The 24,610-nt window shown below is 56.8% G+C and overlaps 1 protein-coding gene across 3 annotated transcripts in view; it reads right to left on the minus strand.

Annotated features, from left to right (window-relative positions):
* Nucleotides 1-438: 438 nt before the first annotated feature.
* The window catches only part of LPHN1 (latrophilin 1), a 39,369-nt gene continuing 15,197 nt past the window's right edge, over nt 439-24,610 (minus strand). Inside the window, exons 3-24 of one of the 3 annotated variants that reach the window (XM_006874287.1) lie at nt 23,052-23,265; nt 19,370-19,479; nt 15,989-16,003; nt 12,110-12,910; nt 10,903-11,217; nt 10,318-10,421; nt 9,866-10,051; nt 9,561-9,599; nt 9,228-9,411; nt 9,004-9,126; nt 8,434-8,648; nt 8,023-8,193; nt 7,600-7,809; nt 7,273-7,493; nt 7,045-7,111; nt 6,411-6,502; nt 5,785-5,953; nt 3,650-3,778; nt 3,442-3,538; nt 3,222-3,350; nt 3,084-3,101; nt 1,065-2,745 (exon numbers count right to left, since the gene is read on the minus strand). In XM_006874287.1, the coding sequence (XP_006874349.1) occupies nt 2,003-2,745; nt 3,084-3,101; nt 3,222-3,350; nt 3,442-3,538; nt 3,650-3,778; nt 5,785-5,953; nt 6,411-6,502; nt 7,045-7,111; nt 7,273-7,493; nt 7,600-7,809; nt 8,023-8,193; nt 8,434-8,648; nt 9,004-9,126; nt 9,228-9,411; nt 9,561-9,599; nt 9,866-10,051; nt 10,318-10,421; nt 10,903-11,217; nt 12,110-12,910; nt 15,989-16,003; nt 19,370-19,479; nt 23,052-23,265 (4,352 nt within the window). In that variant the 3' untranslated portion in view covers nt 1,065-2,002. Of the gene's footprint in view, nt 2,746-3,083; nt 3,102-3,221; nt 3,351-3,441; nt 3,779-5,784; nt 5,954-6,410; nt 6,503-7,044; nt 7,112-7,272; nt 7,494-7,599; nt 7,810-8,022; nt 8,194-8,433; nt 8,649-9,003; nt 9,127-9,227; nt 9,412-9,560; nt 9,600-9,865; nt 10,052-10,317; nt 10,422-10,902; nt 11,218-12,109; nt 12,911-15,988; nt 16,004-19,369; nt 19,480-23,051; nt 23,266-24,610 lie in introns of all 3 variants that reach the window. The other 2 variants (XM_006874288.1, XM_006874286.1) reach the window with 2 other exon arrangements.

Genomic DNA, 24,610 nt, shown 5'->3' on the forward strand with positions numbered 1-24,610 from the left:
TCTGACCCCTTCCCCCTCAATTGATGGGGACTCGCCAGCCTGAACTCCCGAGGAGGGAGGGAGGGCCTTTCTAGCAGCAAAAAGGGTCCCTCCAGCCGTCTTACTTGTCCCCTTCAATTCCTCCCTCCAGCCCCTCCACCTTAACCCCAAGTTCATGGCAGCAGTGGGCTGAGACCCAGAGATGTCTGAAAACTCATGGCACTTGTGAGAAACGAGGGAGGGGCAAGAGAGACAGGGAGTAGAGGTGGAAGGGCCACCCCTGAAGAAATGGCAATGAAGAGGATGGACTTGTGTGGCAGACTGGGGAGAGGGACTGGGAAGGCCAGAGTAATGGACTAGAGAGAAGTGGACTAAATGATGGGCGAGGTTCTCAGGAGGGACACCAAGCTTCCAGGGTCCAGAGACCCCAGACTCTCACACCTGGCTTTACCTCCCCTGCTGAATTTTACCCACCCCTCTCCACCAAAGACATAGTCTTAACCATTCCCATTCTGCCCTCCTCAGCCAAGCCCGCCACCTGCCTCCCCCACCCACCTACCCACCCCCAGTTCCCTCCTGTCTTCACGCCCCAGTCAACCTCTAGATGGGAATGCAGCCCCAAATCCCAGAGTCCCAGCAGCAATATACAAGCAGGAACTCAAAGGGACAGCACAGCCATCTTGGCAAAAGCATCTTTGGGTGTGACGGAGTCTCCCCCGGGCCAGTGGGGAAGGGAGTAGACAGGCCTCTGGTCCTGGGGCAGGTGGTGAGGTACACGCCCCAGGAGGGCTGACTGATGCCTGATCAGGGGACTGGGAGGAGAGGACAGACACGTGGTGCCGGGAAGGAGACAGGTTCTTTGTTTCGCTGTTGTTTCTAGATTTTGTTTTCTGTCTCTGGGTTGTAAAAAGCTGCACTGGAGGCCCAGCCCGGCCTGCCCTGCCCGGGTGGGATGCGCACGTACACGGCGAAGTCCTGACTGCCGGGTGCTTCGGCTGCCGCGCTGTGCCTGGGAAAGCTGGAGCTGGCCTGGGCCTTGGGCTCCTGGTGGCTTCAAGTGATGAGATTTTTTTTGTCTTTTTTTCCTTTTCCATTTCGTTGAAATATTTACAGCAATGGGGAAGGAGGAGAGAAGGGCGGTAAGAGGGCCCCCTAGGGAACGATCCAAGCCCAGGACCCACTCCCCAGGGAGAGCCAGACCCAAAATCTGCTCCCCAAGATAGCTGAGCCCACAGGACTGGGAACTGCGGAAATATGGCCACCCCTGTGGGCTGGGGGCCCTGCGGGGAGTTGTGCTTCATCAGGAATCACCCCAAGGGAGGGGGTCATTGGGTGCAGTCATGGAGGGCTAGGGGGCAGGCTTGCTGGGGAGGCAGGATGAAGAGCAAGGGAAAGGAGCTTCGAAGAAAGTTCAACCTTTAAACCACCAGCCACAGCCCTGGCCCTGGGCTTCCTTCCTCATGGGCCATAGATAGGCCCCAGTCTCCAGGGGACAGCAAACCCTAGTCAGGAGGAACCTATCATCCTTTCTTCTGCCTCAACTGCTTCCTCCTGGTGGAGCCGCAGCACTTTTGGCAGCAAAGGAGCAACTGACAGGTTCAATCCATCCAGCAGGGAGCCTTGGGCAACCTCAAAAGGCAGCTGTCCCCGGCCACCCAGGGAAGCCAAAGCCATCTTTCCCTCCAAGGAGTAGGAAGTGTGGGGGTGGGGGTCAGAAGTGTGCATCACCTTTCCACTTTCTCCCTCCCCCCCCCCACTTGAGGCTTCTGGGCTCCTCCTCCACTGCACTTACCCCTCAAACAGAGCTGGTGCCTGTGGCTGGTGGGGAAACCCTGTCTGGGACCCTGTACCTGGGGCCCCCACGTCAGGGTCCCCTAGAGGGCGCTGTTGGGCCCCCAGTAGAGGGGTGCCTCTGGAGAGTGGTCCCCCAGCCACTGCCTCCACCAGTCCCCCCTCCCTACCAGAGCCCCGCCCAGGGTTCCTCCTTGACGTTGGGCCACCAGCCCCTGGTCCATGAGGTCCCTCAGAGACTGGTGACCAGCTGCATTTGCCCATCGCCATCGGGCCCTGGCCCCTCAAGGCCTGGGGCTGCCAAGTAGCCCTCGTGGCTAGGTCGCCGCACCTGGTAGTAGCCCTGCAGGGGGTTCCGGGCCACCAGGGCTGGTGGGCGAGAGGTGTAGTAGATTTCTGGGGGACCAGGGGGAGCGGGTGGGGGTGGGGGTAGGGCCTCACTGGGCCCCTCAGGGCTGCTGTCCGGGTAGGAGGGTGAGTCCCGCAAGTTGGCCCCACTGGCATAGAGGGAGTCCCGGCCAGGAGGGGAGGAGAGGGGCCGGCTGGTGGCCCCATCCTCGGCCGTGCAGCTCTCTGATTCGTCCAGATCACTCTGGTACAGCACCGACTGGGCCCGGGGCAGCAGCAGCGGCTCCTCCAGGGCCTTGTAGAGAAGTTCAATCTCAGCCCGGTCAGCACCCCCAGGCCCTCCGGCCTCTTCCTCACTGACACCTCCGGGCACAGGCGGCACCGGGGGCTCGGGTGGGGGGGGACCCTTGGCCACACTGCTGCTTCCCCGCAGGTTGTTGTGGACCAGCTCAGAGATGATCATCTTCTCAAAGGCAGCTGCATCAGCCAGGTTTCGGCCTCGGGGCGGTTCAGGGCCCCCATCCCCTGGGGGGAAATCCCCGCTTCGCAAGGAGTAACTGTTGTTGAAGTTGCCATTCAGGGGAAGGGTATCCATGCCGCAGGCCTCCCGGCCTCCCAAGGGGTGCTCTGTAGGATGGATCCGGGTGGTCAGGAGTGGGGCTTTCTCTGCACTCATCCCTGCTCCCAGACTCTGCTCTCCCGCTCCCTGAACGGCAGTGGAGATGCCAGGTCACTGTCCAGGGACTGGGGACCTGTTGGCCAGGGCACCTTCCCGGTGGGGGCTCAGGCTCTCAGCGGTGGGAGGAGGCTAGGGCGACTGGGTCCAGAGAAGTGGTCGCTGTTCTCTGGACCTCGTCACCTCCACTTCCAAGCTCAAGGACACCAGCCATTTGGCTGCCTCGCCCCAGAGCCTGTGCATTTTCCTGCTCCCTCAGCCTCAGAATCATCAGAAAAGAGCCACTTACTGGGTTCCCGGTAGCTCCCTGCAGGTGCCAGCCAGGAGAGAAAAGAGAGAAGGTGAGAGTGAGCTTAGAATGCAGAGTCCAGGCCCCAGATCCCGCTCTCCCGGTGGTACCATGGCTGACTCCCCAAGGGACTTTTACCTGGGGAGTTGAACACAGGGGGCGAGGAGGGATTGAAGCCCACCGACTCAGCAATGAGGGTGTTGTAGGGGCTGGTGCCACCACGGGGCTGCAGGACAGGATTGGTGAGCAGGTGGTTCCCCATGGTACCTGCTCAAGAGGTCAAAGGTCACAAAGCAGCCCTGAGACATGAAGCCAAGAATCGAGAGGGCCTGGAACTGGGCAGGGGGCTCTTTCTCACCTCGGTTCAGGGTAGGGGTACTGTTGATGTCACCCGCCATGAAGGAGGACTCTGTCTGTTTCCTCACGGTGTCATTCCACATCCTCCGAATTCGGCTCTGGGGACAGAGCCCAGACATGAGGGGTTCCTTAGCGGGACCCTCAGAGACTGGGATAGAGCACCTCTGCCCTTCAGGACTCCTGTTCCCACCCACGCCCTGCCTCCATACCTGGGTCCCTGTATAGTAGCGGGTGTTGCTTCGCATGGCTGAGGTCTTGAGGGAGCCGTGGGTGCCCCCGGGCGGGGAGCGGATGCAGCAGTAGGAGTGACGCAGGCACTTGCTGTACTCCTTGTGCACCTGGGGACGAGGATGGACGTCAGCGAGGGCAAGTGCTGGCCTTCATGGTGACCCAGCCATGCCAGGATGGCGGGTCACCAGAACTGGCTGTCACCTTGTCCTTCCCACCCCAACCAGTCAGTGTCTCATCTCATTCTGGCCCCACCTTTTCTCCACTTCCACTGACAGCTGCTCATTCATCCCTTCATTCGTTGGTTCACCGGGTCTTTGTGCCAGGCACATGGCCCCAGGGTTAGAAAAGAACAAAATCAGCACAAAGACCTCCCTCCCTCTGGGCGCCGACAGTTTAGTGGATGGGCACGCAACATAAATAACATCGCTGGTGCCCCTAGTGCATCTGGTGGTGGTAAATGCTGCAGAGAAAACAATGGCTGAGAAGGTGCTTCAGAGGATGGGCAGGGTGATCTGCAGTTCTGAGCAGATCAAGGCTGGCCTCATTGGGAAGGAGACATTTCAGCCAAGATTGGAAAGAAATACTGAAGTGAGACCTACAGTGCAGATATTGGGGAAAAGCATTTAGGCCAAAGGCAGAGCAAGTGCCAAGCTCAGAGGGGGGAGCACATTGTCTAGTGTGTCCAAGAGAGCAGAGGCCAGCAGGGCTGGGAGGACAGGAGGGGAGCAGAGACTATACTGGGTGGTGCCCATGGGAGGGCTCTGAGCAGAGCAGCAGAGATACGGTCACCTTCATCATGTGAACTCTTGCGAGAGGCATTTCCTTTATGCCCTGCCACAGCCTTCCTCAGCTCCCTACTCCAAGTCCAAGAACCTTTCTCAAAAATCTGACCAGGGGTCCTCATTGCCTTTATTTCCCCACTTCAGCCGAGTGTGGTTTTGTCGTGGAGTCCGTTCTGACTCTTAGCGACCCGTGGGTTAGAACGTAACTGCTCCATAGGGCTTTCCTGGCGGCCATTTTTTCAGAAGCAGTTTGCCAAGCCTTTCTTCCATGGACTTGCTGGTGCTGGTGGTGGGTTTCAAACTGCCGGCTTTTCAGTTAGCAGCCAATTTGCAAACTGTGCCATCTGGGCACCTGTCTGGTGGGAACCACCTAGCTTTTCCTGCTCTCTCCGTATTCTGCTCCTCTTGCTGTTTCCTTCATACAAGGAGCCCTGAGAGCATTGTGGGTTACAAGCTGAAATGCTAACCTCAAAGTCAGTCAGCAGTTCAAAACTACTCTCCACTTTCTATGGGAGAAAGATGAGGTTTACAGCTCCCATAAAGATTTACATAAAGATTACGAAACCCTATGCAGGGTGGCTACGAGTCAGAACTAACTCTACGGTACACAACCACTACCACCCTCAAAACATTATATACATTTAAGCTCAGGGAGTGTAGTAGCTCTGTAGGATATGCACTGGATTGTGAACCACAAGGTCAGTGGTTTGAGCCCACAAGCTGCTCCTCAGGAGGAAGACAAGACTTTCTGCTCCCATAAAGATTTACAGCCTCAGAAACTCTGTACAAGATTGCTATGAATTGGAACCAACTCGACAGCACTCAACAACAAATACATTTAAATTCAGACCTTACCATACAAGAGGGCTTTAAAATGTTCATGGAAAGTTTTCCTTATCTTTTAATCCCAGTTTTTCCACCAACTTTTTAAAGTGCCCTATTTTAAGAGGTTTTAAGACAGAAATCTCATCTCCATGGAGCTTGAAGCTCCTTCCGACTGATCAAGTAGAAAACATACCATCTGGGAGGTGCCTAGCCCCTCCCCTTCCCTCCCCCATGCCACTGTCTCCCACTTTGTAGAAGGGTCGTGCTCTCTCCCTTGTGCCTCCAGGCTCCTGTCTGCCTTTTTGCCTAGAGCCCTCTTCTCCCCCGGCCGAGGCCTCCTTGAGCCCTCACAGTAGTACACAGGTACCACAGGACCGCAGGCTTATCCTCAGGTGCTCATTCACCATTGCCTTCCTCTCCAGAGTGCCTGGGGAAATGTCTCTGAGGGGCTGAGCCAGGGCTGGGCATCTTGGGGAAGGGCCCCAGAGTGCCCACCCTGACCTCACCTTCTTCTGTAAGGCGCAGTGAAAGACAAAAATGAAGACACCCTGGAAGGCGTTGAAGGTGGTGAAGAGATAGGCCATGACCACGGACTCCTTGTTGATGAAGAGCAGCCCGAAAGCCCAGGTGAGACCCAGCAGGAAGAGCAGTGCGATGGCCCCCAGGGCCCAGGACCTGCAGGACAAGGGGTGGGGGCGTCAAAGAAGGGAGCAGCCACGGTATGGGCTCTACTCTGGCCCAGTGCAAGAGGCCAGCCCAGTGACACCTAACTGGCCCTGAGCCTAGGGAGCTGGAGGGAACGGGGCGGGCTGAGGTGGCATTTCTGCTAATGTGAGCCATTCCCCTGCCATCTTCATTTCTGCCCTGTTTCCAGACCACTAAACTACACTGCCCATTCCGCTTTAGGTTAACCTTAAAATGGACTCACCTTTTAATAATGATGTTTACAAAATCACAAGCTTGGAGTGCTCATTTTGTTTTTTCCTAAAACCTGTTAAATCTGTACTTAAAATCAGAATACAGACCACCAAAGGTGCATTTTAGGGTCTCTGGGAGTAGCCCAGCCCCACATGGTGGGGTGAGTCCCGGAGGAGGCACAGGGCTGGGTGTGTCGGGGTGTGTGTACACTCACTTGATGTTGTCCAGGCGGCTCGAGTCAGGCTTGAGCACAGAAGAGCTTCGGACCATCTTGTGCAGGGTCACCATGAGGAACACCAGGTTGACCTGGGGTGGGAGAAGGCCAGGAGGCTGGGCAGGAATACCGTCTACTGCCCTTGGCGAAGCAAGTGTTTGGGCTACAGCTACTGGATTACTTCCTAGAGAACACTGTACCCCACACTGAGGCACGCATCCTGTGCAACTCTGTGGGGACAAGGACCAGTCCCACCTTCCATAGACCCAACTGGTTTTCATTCTCTGAGCTCACTGCTTAGCTCCAATGGTGTTTTGAAACCAGTCCCTCGTGGGACTCGATGAATGGGAGGAATGGGGACCAAGCCTGAACAAAAGGAAGGAGATGCAACACGGGGTGATGGTGGTGGTAGTGGTTATGTGCCATGGAGTCAGTTCCAACTCATAGTGACCCTGTACAGAGTTTCTGAGGCTATCAATCTTTACGGGAGCAGAAAGCCTCATCTTTCTCCCATGTAATAACTGGTAGTTTCGAACTTCTGACCTTGCTGTTCACAGCCTGATTCATAACCACTATGCTACCAGAACTCCTTGCAACACGGGGTGGGATGGGGTGGGGGGCATCGCCAACTTACCACAATTACAAAGGAGACAGGCCCAATGAAGCTCCAGATGAAATAATTGTCCACGCGGAGCCAACAGCTGTAAAGGAAATGGGGCCAGGTAGAGAGGAGCAGAGGTCCTTCCCCTTGCTGGGAAGCTGCCAACTTGGGGCCTGGCAAGGGGGTTGCTGAGTAGGGAGCCAGGCAGGACGGGCAACTCAAGGGAGGGAAGGGGCGAGGGAGTGAGCAGGAGACACTCACGCCTTCTCTGTGCCATAGCTGCGGTAGTCGATGGCGGCAGCAATGCCCACCACCAGGGCCGGGAAGCAGTAGCCGCCCAGGTAGTAGTATTTGGTGCGGGAATACTCGCTCTCAAAGACCTCCACCAGCAGCAGATAGAGGTGCACACCCTCCAAACACAGCCAGGAGAAGGCCGCCAGGAAAAAGTAGTGTAACAAGCCAGCGAAGATAGGGCAGGCGATCTGGAGATGGAGTACCAACCACAGGTGAGGGGGAACCCCCCAAAGGCCTCCGTCTTCCCCCTCCACCCAGTGGTGGCCTCTCCCTGTCCCCCGAGTGCCCGCCTACCTCATACTGAGTCTTGTCTATCCCGACCAGGAAGAGAAGCTCTGCCAGGAAGAGGTTGATACACAGGTTCTTGTGGATGGTGTTTCGGTCTGTCTGCAGCCCCCGCAGGAAGCAGAAGGTGGAGATGCAGATGGCCAGGCACACCAGAGAGATCACGATGCCCACCCAGGTGATGACCGACAGCAGGAGCTCATTGATGCGGCCCTGATACTGGGGGGAGCAGCGGGTGAACTCAGGGCCTTGGGCTTGCATGTGGCCCTCCCAAACCCCCTTGGCTGCTGAGCCCCCTTCCTCCTGTTCTGGGAGGCCTGGGGAGAGATGACTATGGGGACACCCACTTCTCCTCTCCAGAGAGACCTGGGGAAGGCCCCTGCACCCTCCCTGTGCTGTCCATGCCAACCCAGGTCAGCGACAGGGGCTTACGATCTCACGGTGAGCCATGAGCACAGCGAAGTTGGTAAGGTGGCTACAAGCACACGTGGTGTGTGTCTTGTTGGACTCCACCAGGCGGCAGCCCTGGGTCGACCAGTAGCCCAGCATGGAACGCTCAGAGTAGTTCCAGAAGGAGCAGTTGGCATTGAAGTGGTTCTTGGCCTGTTGTGCAGTGTGGCCGGAGGTCAGAATCAAGGCATCCTGTCTGGCCCCCACACCCAACAACAAGTATGGTGACAAGCCTGGGATCTCTGGGGACAAACTGCTCAAGCTGGTGCCAGGCAGATGGCACACAGGACAGGGCTGTATCTGAGCTACACACCGGCCCTGGGGTGGGTGAAGTCTGGGGCAAAACCAGTAGGATGCTGGGACCCCCATGCGAGGTGGGACACCCCGGCTCACCTCCAGGTGCGCTACGGTAAAGATGACGGGGTCCATGAGGAAGACGCGGCTAGATTCCTTGTTGATGGACGCAGCGATCACCTGCGAGTTCACCACCAGGGAGGCGCCCCCTGGACCCCCTGGGCCCACTTCTCCCGCCAGCTTCACCGTGGCATTCTCCGTGGACAGGAAGAGGCCCAGATTGTTGTAGAGGATGAAAACAACTTTGACCACCCCTGGGAAGGACCGGTGCACCAGTCAGTTAGAAACACACCTCCACCCCGGTCCTCCTGTGGCTGCCAGTTCCTCCGCCCACAAGACTGCTGCCCAGGTGTAGGCAGTTCACATGGCAGGATAGTGAGCCCTCAAGCCACCCTTACATGCTGTGTGGCCTTGAGGCACATGGCTAACCTCTCTGAATCTCAGTCTCAAATGGACCCACTGTGCCGCTCACTTGGGAGGGTCTCGGGGATCTGCAGATGCTCTGGTGTGCCCACTAGCTGTGGAGGAGCCTTGAACTTTCTGAGGGATTCTTCACCCCAATTAAAGTTTACCACTGCTCTGCAGACACAGGCCCCCGGGGGCACTGACCGTTGCGGCTGTTCTGTTTAATGGTCTTGGCTGACAGCTGGATAGAGTTCTCGCTGGGGTACTCCTGGGGGAACACCAGTTCCTGCACCTGGCCCTCTGTGCTCAGAACCGTGACCTCCAAAACTGTGGGGACAGGGAATGGCAGGGCTAGGGGTCGAGAGGCCCACGGCCACGGAGCAGGGTGACAATGTCTAGGGCCGAGGGTCAGGTGATGAGGCACTTACCCACGTTTTGCTTGGCAGCCAGGAAGCGGGCGGGCTCCCGGACGTTGTCGGCCAGCAGGAAGGCGCCCTCCTCTAGGACATCCAGGAGCATGGTGGCTGTGTGCACCTGCTCTGTGGCATTCATGTCCTTCCAGGACTCGAGAGCCTCCGGCCTCAACAAGTTGTCCACTGTCTCCACCACAGCCTGCACACAGTTGGTGGGGGTGCACTGCCGTGAGCCCCTACCGCGCCGTTCCTCAGGGGCACAGTGGGAAGGGCAGCTCTGTCCCCTTCTCTCAACCTCCTGCCTGGGCCAGCTCCCCCTTCCAAAGCCATCTACTCCAAGGGTCATACCTTGATGTAATCCTTGCAGGTTCTCTCTCGCTTATGCATCTGGGGGGCAAAATGGGGGTGGCATCAGGCCCAGTTTCCGCTTCCCTAATCCCAACCCTCATATCTGAGGCCTGACAGTTCCAGTGTCACCGGGCCTGGGCCGTCAACGAGAGAGTCCCAATGGTCCCAGTACCACCCGAGGCAGCACAGGCGCGAAACACGGCCAGGCCATTCTGTCCTCCCTGAGAACCGGGCAGGCAGCAAGCCGGATACTATCTGAACGCTGTGGGCAGGTGCCCATCCCAGGGTCCCACTGCCAGGCCCACCTTGTTGTAGTTCTTGCCAGCTGACTCGCGCTCGATGGGCCGCAAGGCCTGCAGCTGGGCATCCAGGATGTCCAACAACTGCTCCATCAGCTTCACAGAGGAGGAGACGTCACCGGCATAGATGGAGCCCCGGGTGTGGCGGGCCAGCTCGCTGGCAATGTTGGCTGCATTCTCCCCACTCTTTATCTGCATGATATGGGGGGTGGGCACCAGCTCTAACAGGGACCGCACCCTGTTCTCCCCCATACCCATACCCACATCCATTCTCAGCACCTTCTTCCCTCCCCAGATGGCCCTACTCCCTCTACAGGCCATGGAGAAGACCCAACTGCCCCATCTTCCAGATTCAGGCCCTGTTTTCTCCCCAGGGGCTCCGCTACCCCTGCCGTGTCCAGGCCCAGTGCTAGAGCAAATGTATGTGTCTGGGGTGGGGTGGGGACTGCTGATGGTACCTTCTGGGCTACCTGGTTGACCCAGGGGGAGGTACAGTTGCTGAGGTCAGGGCCCCGGGGGTTCCAGAGCCCCAGGGCTGGTAGACACTGGAAGGAGGCAATTCCTGCAGGGACACACAGACAAGAGACAGGAGCCCAGACAGAGGGATGGGTGGGTGAGGACAGAGGTGAAGGGAACAGAGGAGGACAGTCAGTCAACAGCGGCAGCACTTTTGTTGACATAGCTACTGCTTGTTTCCCGTTGTCTGTTTTCCCCTTTCACCTGCCAGCATGACAGACCTCCAACAAAGTCCTCCCCAAAGTGTCTTCTGGTGACTGCCCATCCCTGACGCCCTGAGTACATGGCCCATTCCCCCCTCCTGGGGCTCTGCCACCTCTCAGCCTAGGCAGCCGCTCCACAGGCATTTAGGGGAGCCGCTACTGAGCTAGCCCAGCGCTCTGCTGGTCATGAGGACACACTGTCCTCCGAGAGCTCACCTCCTGAGGGAATCAACAAGTTAAGTGAATTTCCATTAAGCTCAACAGCGGGCACAGTCCCCAAGCTGGTCACAGTGGACATGAATGTGGTCTCTGAGTCCCACTTACCTCGTGTCCCCTTAGGGCAGGGCCTCTCCACCAACATTCCCTGCTGGGTGGCTGGCCACTGGACCCTCCGCACCTCTCGGGGTTCACAGAAGAGCTCAGGGGACACATGCAGATTGGGGGCCAGGGGCCGCCGGGTGCTGGGAGCCGGGGCTGTGGCGGGAGGCAAGTCAGGTCCCAGCTGGTTGATGGCACCCACAGGGTGCGTGGTGAGGGGTGCTCGGCGGAGCGGGGTGGTGGCTGCAGGTGAGGCTGTGCTGGTGAGTGGACTGGGCCGGGCTGTGGTGGTTGTGCTGAGGGGTGGAGAAGTGGCTGGGCCTGAAAGGGAGAAGGGATAAGAAATAGGGTCACCCACATGCACAGCACAGCACAGCACATCACATGTTCCAGGCATGGGGTTCTTGGCTCCATCTCCATAGCTTAATCCAGGAAGAGGGCAGGAGGTCCCCTACACACAAGGGACCATTTAAGGTATAGAGAGACACCACGAACACTTCGAAGTCTGACAGAATGGTCCAGGGAGGACAGTTAGGAAGGAGGTGTCTGAGGCTCGCTCAATCTGGTTACCTCCCACCCTAGTTCTTGCTCCGACTTTGGTCTCTGTCACCCTGACCATGTCCCTTTATGTGTGGGACCTCACTTCCATCTTTTACAAATGAGGCTGAGACTGGGTTAGTTGTCTTTCCAGCTGTGCCATGGAGCCCTGGACTGCTCAGCACCAGATTTGGCTCCAGGCAGCTGAGGGAGCGTCGTAGGACTGTGGAGGGCCCCTCTAATGTGTCAACACCAACAGGGCTGGGTTTTGATCTATTTTACAGACAGTAGGTTCCGATTCAAGGGTCTGGCCCAATGAAGGTCCTTTGAAAAGAATAAAAAACTTTGCTTGAGCTCTGGGGAAAGGCAGTTGTGGTTCAGTGGTTAGGAACTCAAGAGTCCTGGGTTCAAATCCTGACTCAGGTGAGTTAATTCCCTATCCTTTGTGGGCCTCAATCTCCTCATCTGTAACATGGGGACAGTGACCATTCCTGTCTCCTTGGGTCACTGTGAGGATTAGATGAGTTAACTGTACAAGTGCTCACATGAGGTGGCTTTCTCCTACCCCCAGGACCCCACTAAGCCCATCTCTAGAGCTCTCAGGATGCTTCCCACCCTGGACCCCAAGCAGGGGGTGTGGCAGGCTGCTGGCCTGGATGTGAGCTGTCCTCCTCACCAGCACTGGGGTCAGGTGGCCCAAACTCCAGGCTATAGCGCACCACAAAATAGTTGTTCCAGACGTAGAGCTGGTTGTCGCGGGGGTTGTAGTCAACAGAGGAGACAAACTGGTAGGGGTTGGGGAAGGCAAGGCTGACGGGTTCCTCGCGGTTGGCGTTGGTGTTGAAAGCGTAGTCCACGCGGTTGCCGGCTGCCTCACTGTCATCATCGACATACACAGAGCGCAGCACGTAAAGGACGCCACACACCATGAAGGCGTTGGATGCCGAGCGTTTGTCGTAGCCCGTCTCCCAGGTGCCCTCGAAGCGCAGCGTGTAGGGGTTGAGTTGGCTCACTACCAGTCGCCCATTGTTGCCCTCGGTGGCGTAGATGACCCACAGCCCGTTCTCATCCACTGCCAGGTCGATGTCAGTCTTGCCACCCCAGCGGTAGGGCGAGGTGTCGTGGTAGTTGGCCGTGTTGATGACCGTCTCCCCACTCTTGATGCGCGTCCGGAGATCGTACTTGACGATATTGCGCGTGCGCTCCTTGTTATAGAACACGGCACCATCGTAGACTACGAAGCCCGTGCCATCTACACGATTGGGCAGGCGGTAGGTGGTGGTGTGGCGGGCGGCCACATAGTCCTCCCACGAGGCGTACTCAGTCAGTGTGTCCGTTCGGTAGGGGATCCAAGGCATCACGTAGATGCGGTCCCCAGCCTGCAGCGGGTCCTTGCACCAGGCGCCGGACTGATGTTCTGACTCGTGCGTCGAAGTGGGTTCCAGCACCTTCTGCAGGGTCCCTGGGCACACGAAGACTGGGCCGGGCAGATAGGTGGGGAGGAGAGAGGAGCAGGGATGAGGGAAAGAGAGAGGAGAAAGGCAAGTTGGTCACCGCTGCCAGCGGACCGGGCTCTCCCCTCCTGCAGCTGCAGTCACGGTTGCTTGGTAGGGCTGGTGATGGGGAGGGGGTTCTGGGCTGGGAGCCCCCCCCCCGCCCCGCCCAGCTGCCCCTTCAGATGTCAACCCTGGAGGTCATTAAGAACAGGGTTAGTATGTGTTGGGGGAGGAGGTGCCCCTCTTTTTCCTTTCTGGCTGCTAGAGACCCCACAGGCTGGGAAGAAGGGGTTTGGCAAGGCCCTTCCAGAGACATCATGTGACTTAGATGGGTGCTGGAGTGTCGCCCAGATGTGTCCTTCCAGGGACTCAGTGCCTGTCCCCACCCCTCCCCAGAGCTGCGGTCAAGGGTCCCGCCTTCACCAACCACATCAAGATAGAGTATTTTTTAATTCCACTTTCTTCCTCCTGCAAAAATTGCAAGGTAGAGTAACATTTCTGTACCCACTGTGGGTGTCAGAGCGCCCCATTCCAGGATGGTGGAGGCATGGGGTGCGAACTCTTCCAAGGGACACGAAGCAGCCCGTGTCCCTCCCCCCACCACCAATACCCACTCAGTCAATAGCAGAGAAGGGTTTCCTGAGGCCGGTCCCAGGCCAGGCCTCCCAAGGTCCCAGCCCTGCCCCAGCCGGCAGGGTCTCTCATGGGCTCTGCTCAGCAAGACACTGACACTTGTGTGCATGGGGGGGGGTAGGGGTGGGGGGACATGAAAGGGAGGGGCTCCCGGGATGGGGGCAGGGAGGAGGAGAGCTGCAGGGCGTGGAGAGATGGGGAAGGCGGCGAGGTCCTGGCTCCGTGTGCTGGAGACCACCTGGGAAGAAAGGGTTAGTGCTGGCGGAGGAGAGAGGGGTGAGCAGAGAATTCACTCCAAGGCCCAGGCCAGACTCAGGGTCCCTCGGGGGCGTTCCCAGGTCCAGCTCGGAGGGGGCAAGGGAGGGAACCAGGTGCTAGGATAAAGACCCAGCCCGCCCCAGCCAGGCCCCCCACCTCCCCTGCCCCGGACCCCGATTTACCTGCGACCATCCCCGGCACGGGAGGAGGGATCAAGGCAGCGCTGATGTCAGAAAGGTGGGGGGCCCCGCCCCACCCCCCCATTCCCTGAAAAGGAGGAAAACCTCAACTGCATCTCGTTGGCCGCCGCTGGCCTGCCCACCCTGCCCGACACATCCCAGCACCACCTGCTCCTAGCCTCCCTGCAATGGTGATGTGGCTGGCCTCCCTCCCCCCTGCTAGCAGAGCCCACCGACAGGCCAGTGCAAGGGCTGGGGGGCTGCAGTGAATTCTCTGCTCCTGCTTGGTCTGTCACCAAAGCAGCTGGCCCAGGGGCCGGGGACAGGGGACCAGGTTACTGGCCTGGGGGCCACCCTAGTGGCCACAGCAGCTTGACAGTAGCCACAGCTCTTTCCCACTTCAGGCTTGGGGGGCATCCAGCCCTTCCACAGCCTTGTGGAGAGCCAGCAAGGGGTCCCCAGGAACCAAGCAGCCAGGAGCATGCCAGTCAGCAGGGGAAGGGATGTCTGTCCCTAGGACCTTCACTGCCTGCCCCATGGATCTGGAGGGCCTTGGACCCTGCCACCTCCCTGGCCCAGCTGCCCTCTGGGCCAGCCTGCACACTCTGCCCCCCACTTCTGTGCCTGTCTCCCCTCTCCCCAGGACCCCCTCCAGGTCCATGGAGTCTGAGTTGTGTGTGTGAGGGGGCTGGTGGGAGGTCTCAGAGCCTGACCTGGTGAAGGGTTTTGGGGAGGAAAAACGTGGTTAGAGGTTACAGGGTAAGAGGGAGTGGATGAGGAAGGGTCTGCCTGGGGCCTCTTCCCAGCACCAAGGTCCCAACCCCTCCTCTTCCCTCCCTTGCCCATCCCCTCGAAGAAAAAAAAGAGTCCAGGGCTGCGCGTCCACACCGGGCCTGCAAGAAGAGTGTCTGTCTGGTGCTGGGTGGGAGAGAGACTTCAGGAGCGAGCGGGAGGGGTGCCTCTGCGGGGGGGATGGGAAGGGGAGCAGCTCAGAGGGACCACGTCCCACCCCCCTTCACAGGGGATGCTCCACAGACCGTAATTTCAATGCACAAAGTTTTCTGAGCCCTGCCCCCCATGGGCAGGCCCCTGCTTTATCAATTTCCCCAGGCTTCCTAAGGAGGAAATGACTTTCCCCAACATTTCCCCCACCCCTCTTCAAAAGGCAAGATATTGCGGTCTTTGTGGAAGTCCCCAGACCTGCCTCTGGCACCCCCCAGGGGCCTCTCCCTTCCTGTAACCACAACAGCCCGAAAGAAACCCTGACTGCAGCTTCGCAAGTGTGAAAGAGACAAGAGCCCCACCTCGAGGCCACCCCCAGCCCTCGGCCTCCCCTTTTGGCACACTGCCCTCCCCAGGCTGGGAAGAGGAGCTTGAGACCCCTCCCAGGATTGGACCCCAGCTGGCGGGAACAGGGGTCGGGGTGGGCTGGTGCTCCGTGCTCCATAACAGCTCTGGGCCTTGGAAACGCCAAACCAGAAGGAACTTAAGAAGCCACTAGGAGCCCAAGGAGAAATCTGCTCCCCAAAAGGAAAACAAAGGTGTCCCCGCCACCCTGCCTCCCTCAAACCGAAACACAAAAGCGGGGAGGAGGAAGAGGAGAGAGTCGGCTCCCTCAGAGCCCCAGCCAGGAGCTGGGATGGGGTCCCTCCCCACACCCACCCTGGATGCTTACACACTTCTCCTGAAGGAGGCAAAAGAAGTATGAGAGAAAGCCAGGTCCCCAGCAAGGGCTGAGGACCAGGGAGAGACAGAGAGGCAGAGAGAAAGAGAGAGAAAGTCCTGCCCGCGCTCAGAGAGGAGCTTCCGCGGGTGTCTGCAGGGTAGAGACGCCCCGTGGCCGCACCAGGGCTGGCCCCACCGGGAGGACACCCGGGGTGGGGTCACCAACTGGCTGGGTGGGAGGGGAGGGGCGGGGTCACATTAAGTAGGGGCATAGGTAGAACAAAGTGTGAGTTAGGGGTTAGCATTGGTTAACAGTGCTTTTACCTTTCTGCTCCACTTCTACTTTAAGCATCGGAAGAGAGAGAGAAAACAAAGTGAAAAAAAATGTGCAAGAAAAAAAGAGAAAAAAAAAAAAGATTAAATTGCTTGTTTCTTTTCTGGCAACACGCCCCCTTTTCTTTTCCTTCCTCACTCCTGCTTCCCCAACCCCATAGTAGCATCAGTTCAGCCCCCACCCCCAAGTCCCTTCCTTGGGGTGGGGGCAAGGGAGTGTTGGGGAGACGTCACAGAGAAGGGAAGACATACAAGAGGACAGAGAGACACAGAGGTGGGGGGAGGGCAGAACAGGTGGACCCTCTGTGCAGACAGGTGAGCAGAGGGGCAGGGGAGCCCCAGCTGGGAGGTTGGCTCTGGTTAGGGGGGCAACAGGGAGGGAGTGAGGTGGAGGAGCCACTCTGATCCCCTCCCACCTGCCCAGGCCCTTCTGCTAGAACAGGGGCCAGGGGCCGGGGGCTGAGGGAATTCAGTGCCCAGAGGGCAGACTGAACTCATCCTCTGGGCTGGCCATGTCCAAGTCCAGCTGAGTTTCCCAGGCCCTGACCACCCAGAGAGTGCAAACATGGGAGGTGGCAGAGTCAGACACAGTGACAGGGAGGCAGACAGGCAGTGCACCCTGGCCTCAGAGCGAGCCAGGGCAGGGAGACGGAGGCCAAGAGGTGAGAGGCAGGGGAGGACACAGACGGGGCCAGACAGCCCGCAGTGAGCGGGCACAGACACCCCTGCTCACGGGCAGCCCGCAGCTGAGTTTCTCCACCAGCCCCCTTGAGCCCAGGAGCTGGGAGCTCTGCGCCTGCCCGCACCTGGGGGAGGAAGGGGCATGTTAGGCTGTGCTCAGCTGCAAGGCAAATCCAGTGTTAGTCGGGCATATCCAGGGGGGTCCCACACACCTACTTACACTTCCCCATGATAGCCTCACCAGCACTGGGGTCACCCTCAGGGTAGGGGAACCAGTCTCTGAAGCCCAGGGTGACATGGCTGCCAGCCACTCCCACAAGGCTCTGGTTCCCTGATCCCTCCTCTCTCTGGGTGGTCCTGCCCAGGGCCCTCTAGGAACCCTGGCCATCTCTCTGGAAACCTCAGGCTCAGCAGGGAGTTTGCAAGGGCAGCATTGGCCCCAGCACCTCATCCAGGCCTGGCACACAGGAGGTGCTCAGCAAACATTCGAGGAACAAGTTAGCAGGTATCTCCCTTGCATTGCCCCTTTTCCCAGCCCACCTGCAGCCCTGACCCACACACATCCACCATGTGTGTTCACATGTATCCCTCCTGTTTCACTGAGGGCTCAGGCCAGCTCTTTGCTGTCAGACTAGGAGCTGGCTCTTCCTTGGGAGATCCTACCCTCTGGCCTGGGCCATCCTAGACACTGGGGCGCCATACTCAGGGGCTAGACTCCAGGAGGTCTCTCTGCTCCCTCGTTCTCCAGGCCGCCAGGCTTTGTCCTGCCTCTTTACCGGCTTGGAGTCTACTGGAGATAGGACTCTCTTTGTACCAAGGATTTTTCCTGTCCTTTATCATGCCTGCCTCAACAGAAACTAGGCTACTCATCTGCTATTTTCCTTTTGATTATTAATAGCAATAGTAGTTGTTAAGAATCATAGTGATCAGTCACAACAAAAGCAACAACTACCAAGTATACAGAACATCTGATTAAGTGCCGAAAACTGCCGCCACTGCCTTGTTTAGATGGGAAAACTGAGGTGCAGGAAGGTGAAAATGGCTGAGGACACTTGGCTAGAAAAAAGTAGCGTTGTTTCCTTCACACCTATTGCTGGGGTCGCCCACGAGGTGCTTTACCCATATAGGAGGGTCTCAAGAAGTGCGTGGAAAATGACAAGATAACGGGATTTTTCTGTGTGCTGTTTGAAAACCCCTCGTATCTCTACTCCTCACAGTCTCCTAGGGAAGACTTGACTCCCCACTACGAACGAGGAAACAAGTTCAGTCAGTTGGACCAAACACTAGAACATTACTAGCACATCGTGAACCAGGCAGGCTCAGGGCTGGGAGCTGGGAGCTGGGAGCTGGGAGGGACATGCTGGAGTCTACATCCAGTACTCATCACTTAAGGTCTTGGTCTCCAGTCCCGAGGCAAGTGCTTGACATATGTGATGTCACGGGCAACCCAGAGAAATTAATTCAACGGCTCAAGATTTCAGCACCAGAAGTCTCAAGAGCCAAGCCTTGAACCTAGGCCTGCCTGGCTTCCCTGCTGTACTAACATGCTTGCTGTCTCCCGCCCCCGTCCCTGCTGTCCCCAGCCACAGGGTAGGCAAGTGTCCCCAGTGCTGTGGGGAGGCTTCAAGGAGCAGATGGGCGTCCCCCTCGGCTGGTGGCTGGAGGCCTCAGTTGCTGAAAGGAAAGGGCAAGGAATAAAAGAAGAAAGTCACACAAGAACATATGTGATCCTGTTTTCCCCAGCGAGTCACCTGCAAGGAGAAATCAAAGGTTGGGGGGAAGGCTGGGGCGGGAGGGAGAGGAGGGAGAGTTACAGGGCTTCCTGCTCCCCCTGTCACCCATACTCAGACACCCTACTTGTCATGCCTCCTCTCCCTCTCCCCTCCACCCCAAGGCCCTACCTCCAAGGTTGGCTACGTGAAGCTGGGAGAGGAAGGGGTGATGGGAGCGAAGGAGGGAAGAGAGAAGGCTGGAAGGAAGGGTGATGTTCAGGGCAGAGTGCTGAGGAGGAAAGACCTTGTCTTTGTCTACTCCCCTTGGCCAGGTATAAGACAGCCAGGCTCCTGGCTCCCCAGATCACCTTTCTCAGGCTTCCTGGGGACCACTCACAGTCCAACATGGCAGCACTTCCTTTGCAGACAGGAAGTGCTATCATGGTCACGGAGAAAACCAACCAGGAGTCATGAATGTGCTGAAGATGCCCCCAGCCCTTCACACAGGATCTGCAAACAGACCTCAGAGGGTGGCCTGTATTGGTAGAACTGGGTAAAGGTCAACTTCAGGGCCTAGGAGTGTTTTTCAGTAGGAAAGAGTGGCGGGTCAGAGTTGGGGTGTGAGGGCTGGGGAGAAGGAGGTGAGTGAGAAAGAAGAGAGAGTAGGTGTGTGAGTTGGGCCAGGAAGGAAAGGGCGTGAGAAGAGGAGGGAGGCAGGAACAGTTCAAGTTCAAGGGAGATGTAGCGTACAAAGCAGAATACCGAGTGTGACTGACCGAGGGGCATGTGAACAAGACTTTGAAAAGGTGCCAGTGAAGGGGACGGCAGTGTCTGTGAAGAGGGGGCACCGAGCGAGTGTGGGGGAGGGAGCAGGCCTGGCTGTCCCCTAAGTGCCCGGTGCACGTGCCAGACCAAGGTGTCTCCTCGCTCACTTGCTTGGGGAGAGGGCCCACAGCACACAAAGTACAAGATGACTCACTGTAAGGAACACAGTCGTACTGCACCTCCAGATACTTGTAGGTCCCTGGACAGGGGTCAGGAAAGGCGTCAGAGCCGGCGACCACTACACACTGGGTGCGGTTGTTACACCTACGGAGGAGAGACAGAGCATTAGAAACAGAACTTAGAACTGGGGAGATAGCTAGCGCCTTGCTTTCCCAGCCTGTAGGGTCAGGGTAGGACTAGCCAAACCAGTTGCCATAAACTCAGTTGTGACTCCATGTGTTTTAGAGCAGAACTGTGATCCGTTGGGTCTTCCAGAGCTGTGATCTTTCAGCAGTAGATCACCAGGCCTTTCTTCGACGGCACCTCTGGGTGGACTTGAACCACCAACCTTTTGGTTAGTAGTCAAGTCCTTAATCAATTGTGCCAGCCAGGGACTAGTCTCAGGAGAGGAATGTACATCGCCAAATTGGGAAGGGGTGGTGGGGCTGGTGAACCACAGCAGAGACTTTGCGTGGCTGCGGTTCCCATTTCCTGCCTGTTTTTCCTTTCTTACTAGGGAGGGCTCTTCTCTTTCCAGGCCTATCACAGCATCAAACACAGGGTACCAGAGGATGTGCACTACAAACTAGCTGCCCTTCACCTCACGAGTGTTACCTTGATATTTTTCTGTAACTTGGCTTTTAAGCCCTTTCATTGTTGACTGAATTAGTACACGTGAGGTAGTATCTTTCTTTAGAATGGACAAAATGTGCAATTTCTACTTCAGAGCATCTTATGGCCAAGTCTGGCCCATGAAGCACTCTTGGAGCAATGCTTTTTCATGGGCCAGGCTTGGCCACAAGATGCTCGGACAACCAGAGTGGAAAGGAGAGGGATTGAGCCCTCACTCTGTGGAAAACCCATTCTTGATTCCCCAAAGGGAACTCCTGAGTCCCTGCCAACTTCTCAAGAGTCTAGTTAATATGGAAAGAAAGATCTATTCGACAAAAGCCAACATCAACAAAGGCATCTGCTTTCTCACAGCCAGGGTCTTCATTCTCAGAGTGGGGAGGCCTAGTCCAGAAAGGACTGCCACCTGGCCGTGTGTGAGGCTTCAAGACAAGTCCAGGCTGAGTGGGCTGTGTTTCTTCCCAATGTTCAACACTGAGGCAGAAATGCAGGGAGAGGCAGATAAAGATGGATGTTATGCGTGTGTTGTGGGAAGGGGCTTGGTGGTGGTGTCAAGTCGGTTCTGACTCATAGTGACCCAGTATAGGGTTTCCAAGGAGCAGCTGGTGAGTTTGAACCTCCGACCTTGTGGTTCAGACACACCTATACCTACCCTTGCCACCTCCCTTTCTTAAAACTAGAACATCTGTCTCAAAAAGTTAAAGAGTTTCCATGTTGTAGTTCCCAAGTACTGTCGAGTAGGTTCCGACTCACAGCGACCCTGTCTAGGGTTTCCAAGGAGCGACTGGTAGGTTTGAACTACCAATCTTGCAGTTCAAAGCAACCTTGCAGTCCAGTGCATTATCCCGCAGCACCACACCAGGACTCCAGATAACCCAGCAATTCCACCCCCAGGTCAAACGTGAAAGTAGCAAATCAAACAGATATTATTTCCCAGTGTTCATGGCACCGTTACAATAATCAAAAGGTGGGGATAGTCCTAATGTCAATGTTGTTATGATGTGCCATCGAGTCAGTTCCAACTCATTCACCCTACATACAGGGCTTCCCAGGAGTGGCTGGTGGATTTGAACTGCCAGCCTTGCAGTTAGTAAACAGTTCAGTGCTTATCCTACGGTGCCACACAAGGACCCCAGTGTCATCAGCAGATGATGGATAAACACCATGTGATCTATCCAGACAGCAGAATACTATTTGGCCATAAGAAAGAACGGCGTTCTGACACCTGCCACAACATGGGTTGTTGTTGTTGTTAAGTGCCGTCGAGTCAGTTTAGATCCATAGCCACCCTGTACAGGGTTTCCGAGGATGTAAATCTTTATGGGAGCAGAAAGCCTTATCTTTCTCCCGTGGAGCGGCTGGTAGTTTCGAACTGCTGACCTTAAGGTTTGCAGCCCCATTCGTAACCACTATGCTACCAGAGTAAACCCTGAAAATATTACATCCAGCCAAAGAGCCCGACACATAACGCCACACAATGTAAATCCCGTTGCTGTGAAAAGTCCAGAATCCACAGAGGCAGAAAGCAGATTAAAGGTGGTTGAGTTGGCGGAGAGGAATAGGTAATGACAGCTTCGTGGGTCTAGGGTTTCTCATTAGGGTGGCGGCACAATGTGGTGAATGTCCTAATCCCAAAGAATCATTCCCTATCAAATGGTGGATTTATGTTATTACGTGAACGTCACGTCAATAAACAAAACCACCGAACGCCAGCCTCAGCAGAGACGCCCTGTCCCAGCGCTGCACAGCTGGAAGAGCAGCCTGTGATGGAGTGACCTGGGAGATGTGAAGGTAGTGAGGGCGAGGTGCTGGCGTCTGGCCTCATTCTGATCACTCTGCTGACTTTGGGGTACCTTTCCACGGCTGGATGAGATCTGTGGCTTGTGCCCCTGGCTAAGCCACAGTCACCTGACTGTTCAGATGCAGTGTGAGGGGCAGGGCGAATGAGCAGAGGCCAGGAGGCTGGACTAGGGGTACCAGGAGACAGCAGGTGGAGATGAAGGAAGACTTGTGGGGGATGGGTGCTTCACAGAGTATGGGAGGTGGCCAAGGGAGGCACCCAAAGTTGGTTGTACCTAGCCCACTTGTCCGAGTTACCTGACCATGCCTATCACCTGCCCATAAGTCATGGTGACCCCATGACACATTCTGGACTCCTCCACCAGCAGGCAGCCTGGGTCCCAGCCATGAGGGGAACCTAGCTCTTTCAGGCATTTGGTGTAAATACTGTGAGTGCCAATTGTCCGCCTGGCTGTGCTCTGGGCACTGTGGCCCCAGTAAGGATGGACAAAACTCCACTGAGGGCAGAGAGAATCCACACACACCCTGTATCAGATGGACAGACTGACAGAATTAAGGGCTAATGAGAGAGTAAATCAGGAAAGGGGCCGAGAGGTAGGAGGCAGTCCAGGAGCCCCTGAGGAAGAAGAAGCAGGACTAGCCATTGTGAAGGGCCTGAGTGCGGAGACCCTGATGTGTGCAGGACCAGGAAGGGGTGGCCAGAGCCAAGAGTGAGGGCAGAGGCGATGAGGAAGGTGACGGGGAAGAGATGCAGGGTGTTGTGTGCCATAGGGAGAACTCGGGCTCTACTCTGCATGAGATGGGACCAGGAGAGAGACTCAGGTGCTCACAAGTGCATCGGGACAGGGGGAACAGAAAATAGCAGGGCTGAGGGGCAAGGAAAACTGCTGTACCCACGGGGAAGTGGGCGTGGAAGCAGTGGTCAGATTCTGGGCAATGGGCCCTGTGGGTGGGCAGTGTGGGTGTGCACAAGGCTTCTGCCCTGGAATTGTGCCCCCACATGAACTCAGACAACTCTGTCACACACACACACTCAGACTCTCATACTGACACACATTCAACACACACAGCCCTGCACTCACATTCTCTGTGTTTGGTGTGAGTGTAGGTGTCAGCACCTCAGGCAAACTGACCCATCATGTCTCGGGTGACGAGCCCCCACTAGCCTCAGAGCATGCTTCTGTCCTCTGTGTACTTGGTACCTGCTCAGAAAGGCCATGAGTGGGTGAGTGGGGGTGGCAGCTCACCTCTGCGACATGATCTTGAAGGCATCGGGCAGGTAGCACTGCACATTCTCCATCTGGAAGGGGTCAGCATCGCAGATCTTGTCGTCAGTGCGTCCGTAGTTGGCATTCTCCACCATGATGACGTCACTGCCCGGGCACCGCAGCTCAATGGGGTAACCCTCACATGCCAGTTCCCGCCGCATCAACCCGAATGGGAGCCCGGCCCGGCTCAGGCCTGTAGGGATGACAGGGAAGAAACCTCAGCTGCAGCTCAGGTGTCTGTTCGGAGCCTGTTTCTGGAGCAACAAAATGGGCTTCTAGTTGCCTGCCTGTGGTGCAGTGTGAGAATTTCACCTGACGCAGACTTCGAGTGTGGCGCTACAGATCAGCACTGGTCTGCAAACCACCAGTTTGGTAATTCAAATCCACCAGCTGCTCCTTGGGTCACTAGGAGTCGGGATCAACTAGACAGCACTTAACAACAACAACAAAGACGTGTTTGGCCTCGGCCCCAGAAGGAGATCCCCAAGCTCCTGAGTCACCCTGTCTAACAGGAGTCTGTTCGCAGCAGTGTGATTTAGGGTGGCTGTCTTGGGGCACACAGTTCAGTTCGACCTCTCAGGGGCTGAGATCAGGCATGTGGGTGGCTACCATGTGTCCATGTGCCAGAGCCCCACAACAGTCCTGCCCCACATCACTGACTCCAGGACCCTGTTCTGTTGCCCCTTCCGAGGCTGGTTTTCATCTGGGTCCTTCCCCCATCATAAATCCACCTCAAGTGTACTGGCTCTCAGTGAATTCCTTCAGAGGTTGAAAGAGCCTGAGGGTCTTGGGGACCCCGAAGCTAGCAGCACCTCCTGAAGGGAGGACAAAGGGAGGCAGCACATATTCCCACCAGAACGAGAAATTTCAGACCCACTCTGTCACTGCCCAGCTGACAGAAAGTGTATCCTTTAGACCCGGGGACGGGTCTAGGGGTTGCTTCAAGATGCAGATTCAGGGCCCCATCACAACCTGCTGAGTCAAAACCTGAGGGGTGAGGATAACGCACACTCAAGTTCAGTCAACCACTGTTTAACTTCCCTAGGTCTCAGTTTCCCAGTCTATTAAAGGGGCACCCAGGATTATACCACAAAAAGTCCACGTACTAGAAAATGTTCTAGAACCAGGTGCTGAGCATTAGCATCTGGGGAGCGCCCCACCCCCCCGCGTTGTCATGGAGATGAAGGAGCATGCCCGGGGGCAAGCCTAGCACCTGGGAGGTGTCATCACATGGCAGTCCCTACCCTGGGCCATGTGAGGTGAACAACCTGGCCTCAAATCTCCACTCATTCAAGTCACTGACAATTCCTAGGCCTCTGGCTCCTTTCCTAAGGTCAGGAATTTGGGGGTCCCAGGCAAGGTGGTCTGTGCAGGCTGTTGCCACCATTAACAAAGCAGCTCCGGCAGCCAGTGTGGGCAGACAGGGACACTCTACTGAAGCAGTGGCCTCCTGAAGGCACCAACTTGGGGACCATCCCTTAGAGCTGCAGGTGTGACTGCCTGAGGTGTCAGGAGGGCAGCAGGTAAGAGCGGACACT

Source organism: Chrysochloris asiatica, unplaced genomic scaffold (assembly GCF_000296735.1).
Source record: "Chrysochloris asiatica unplaced genomic scaffold, ChrAsi1.0 scaffold00268, whole genome shotgun sequence".
Classification (NCBI taxonomy): Eukaryota; Metazoa; Chordata; class Mammalia; order Afrosoricida; family Chrysochloridae; genus Chrysochloris; species Chrysochloris asiatica.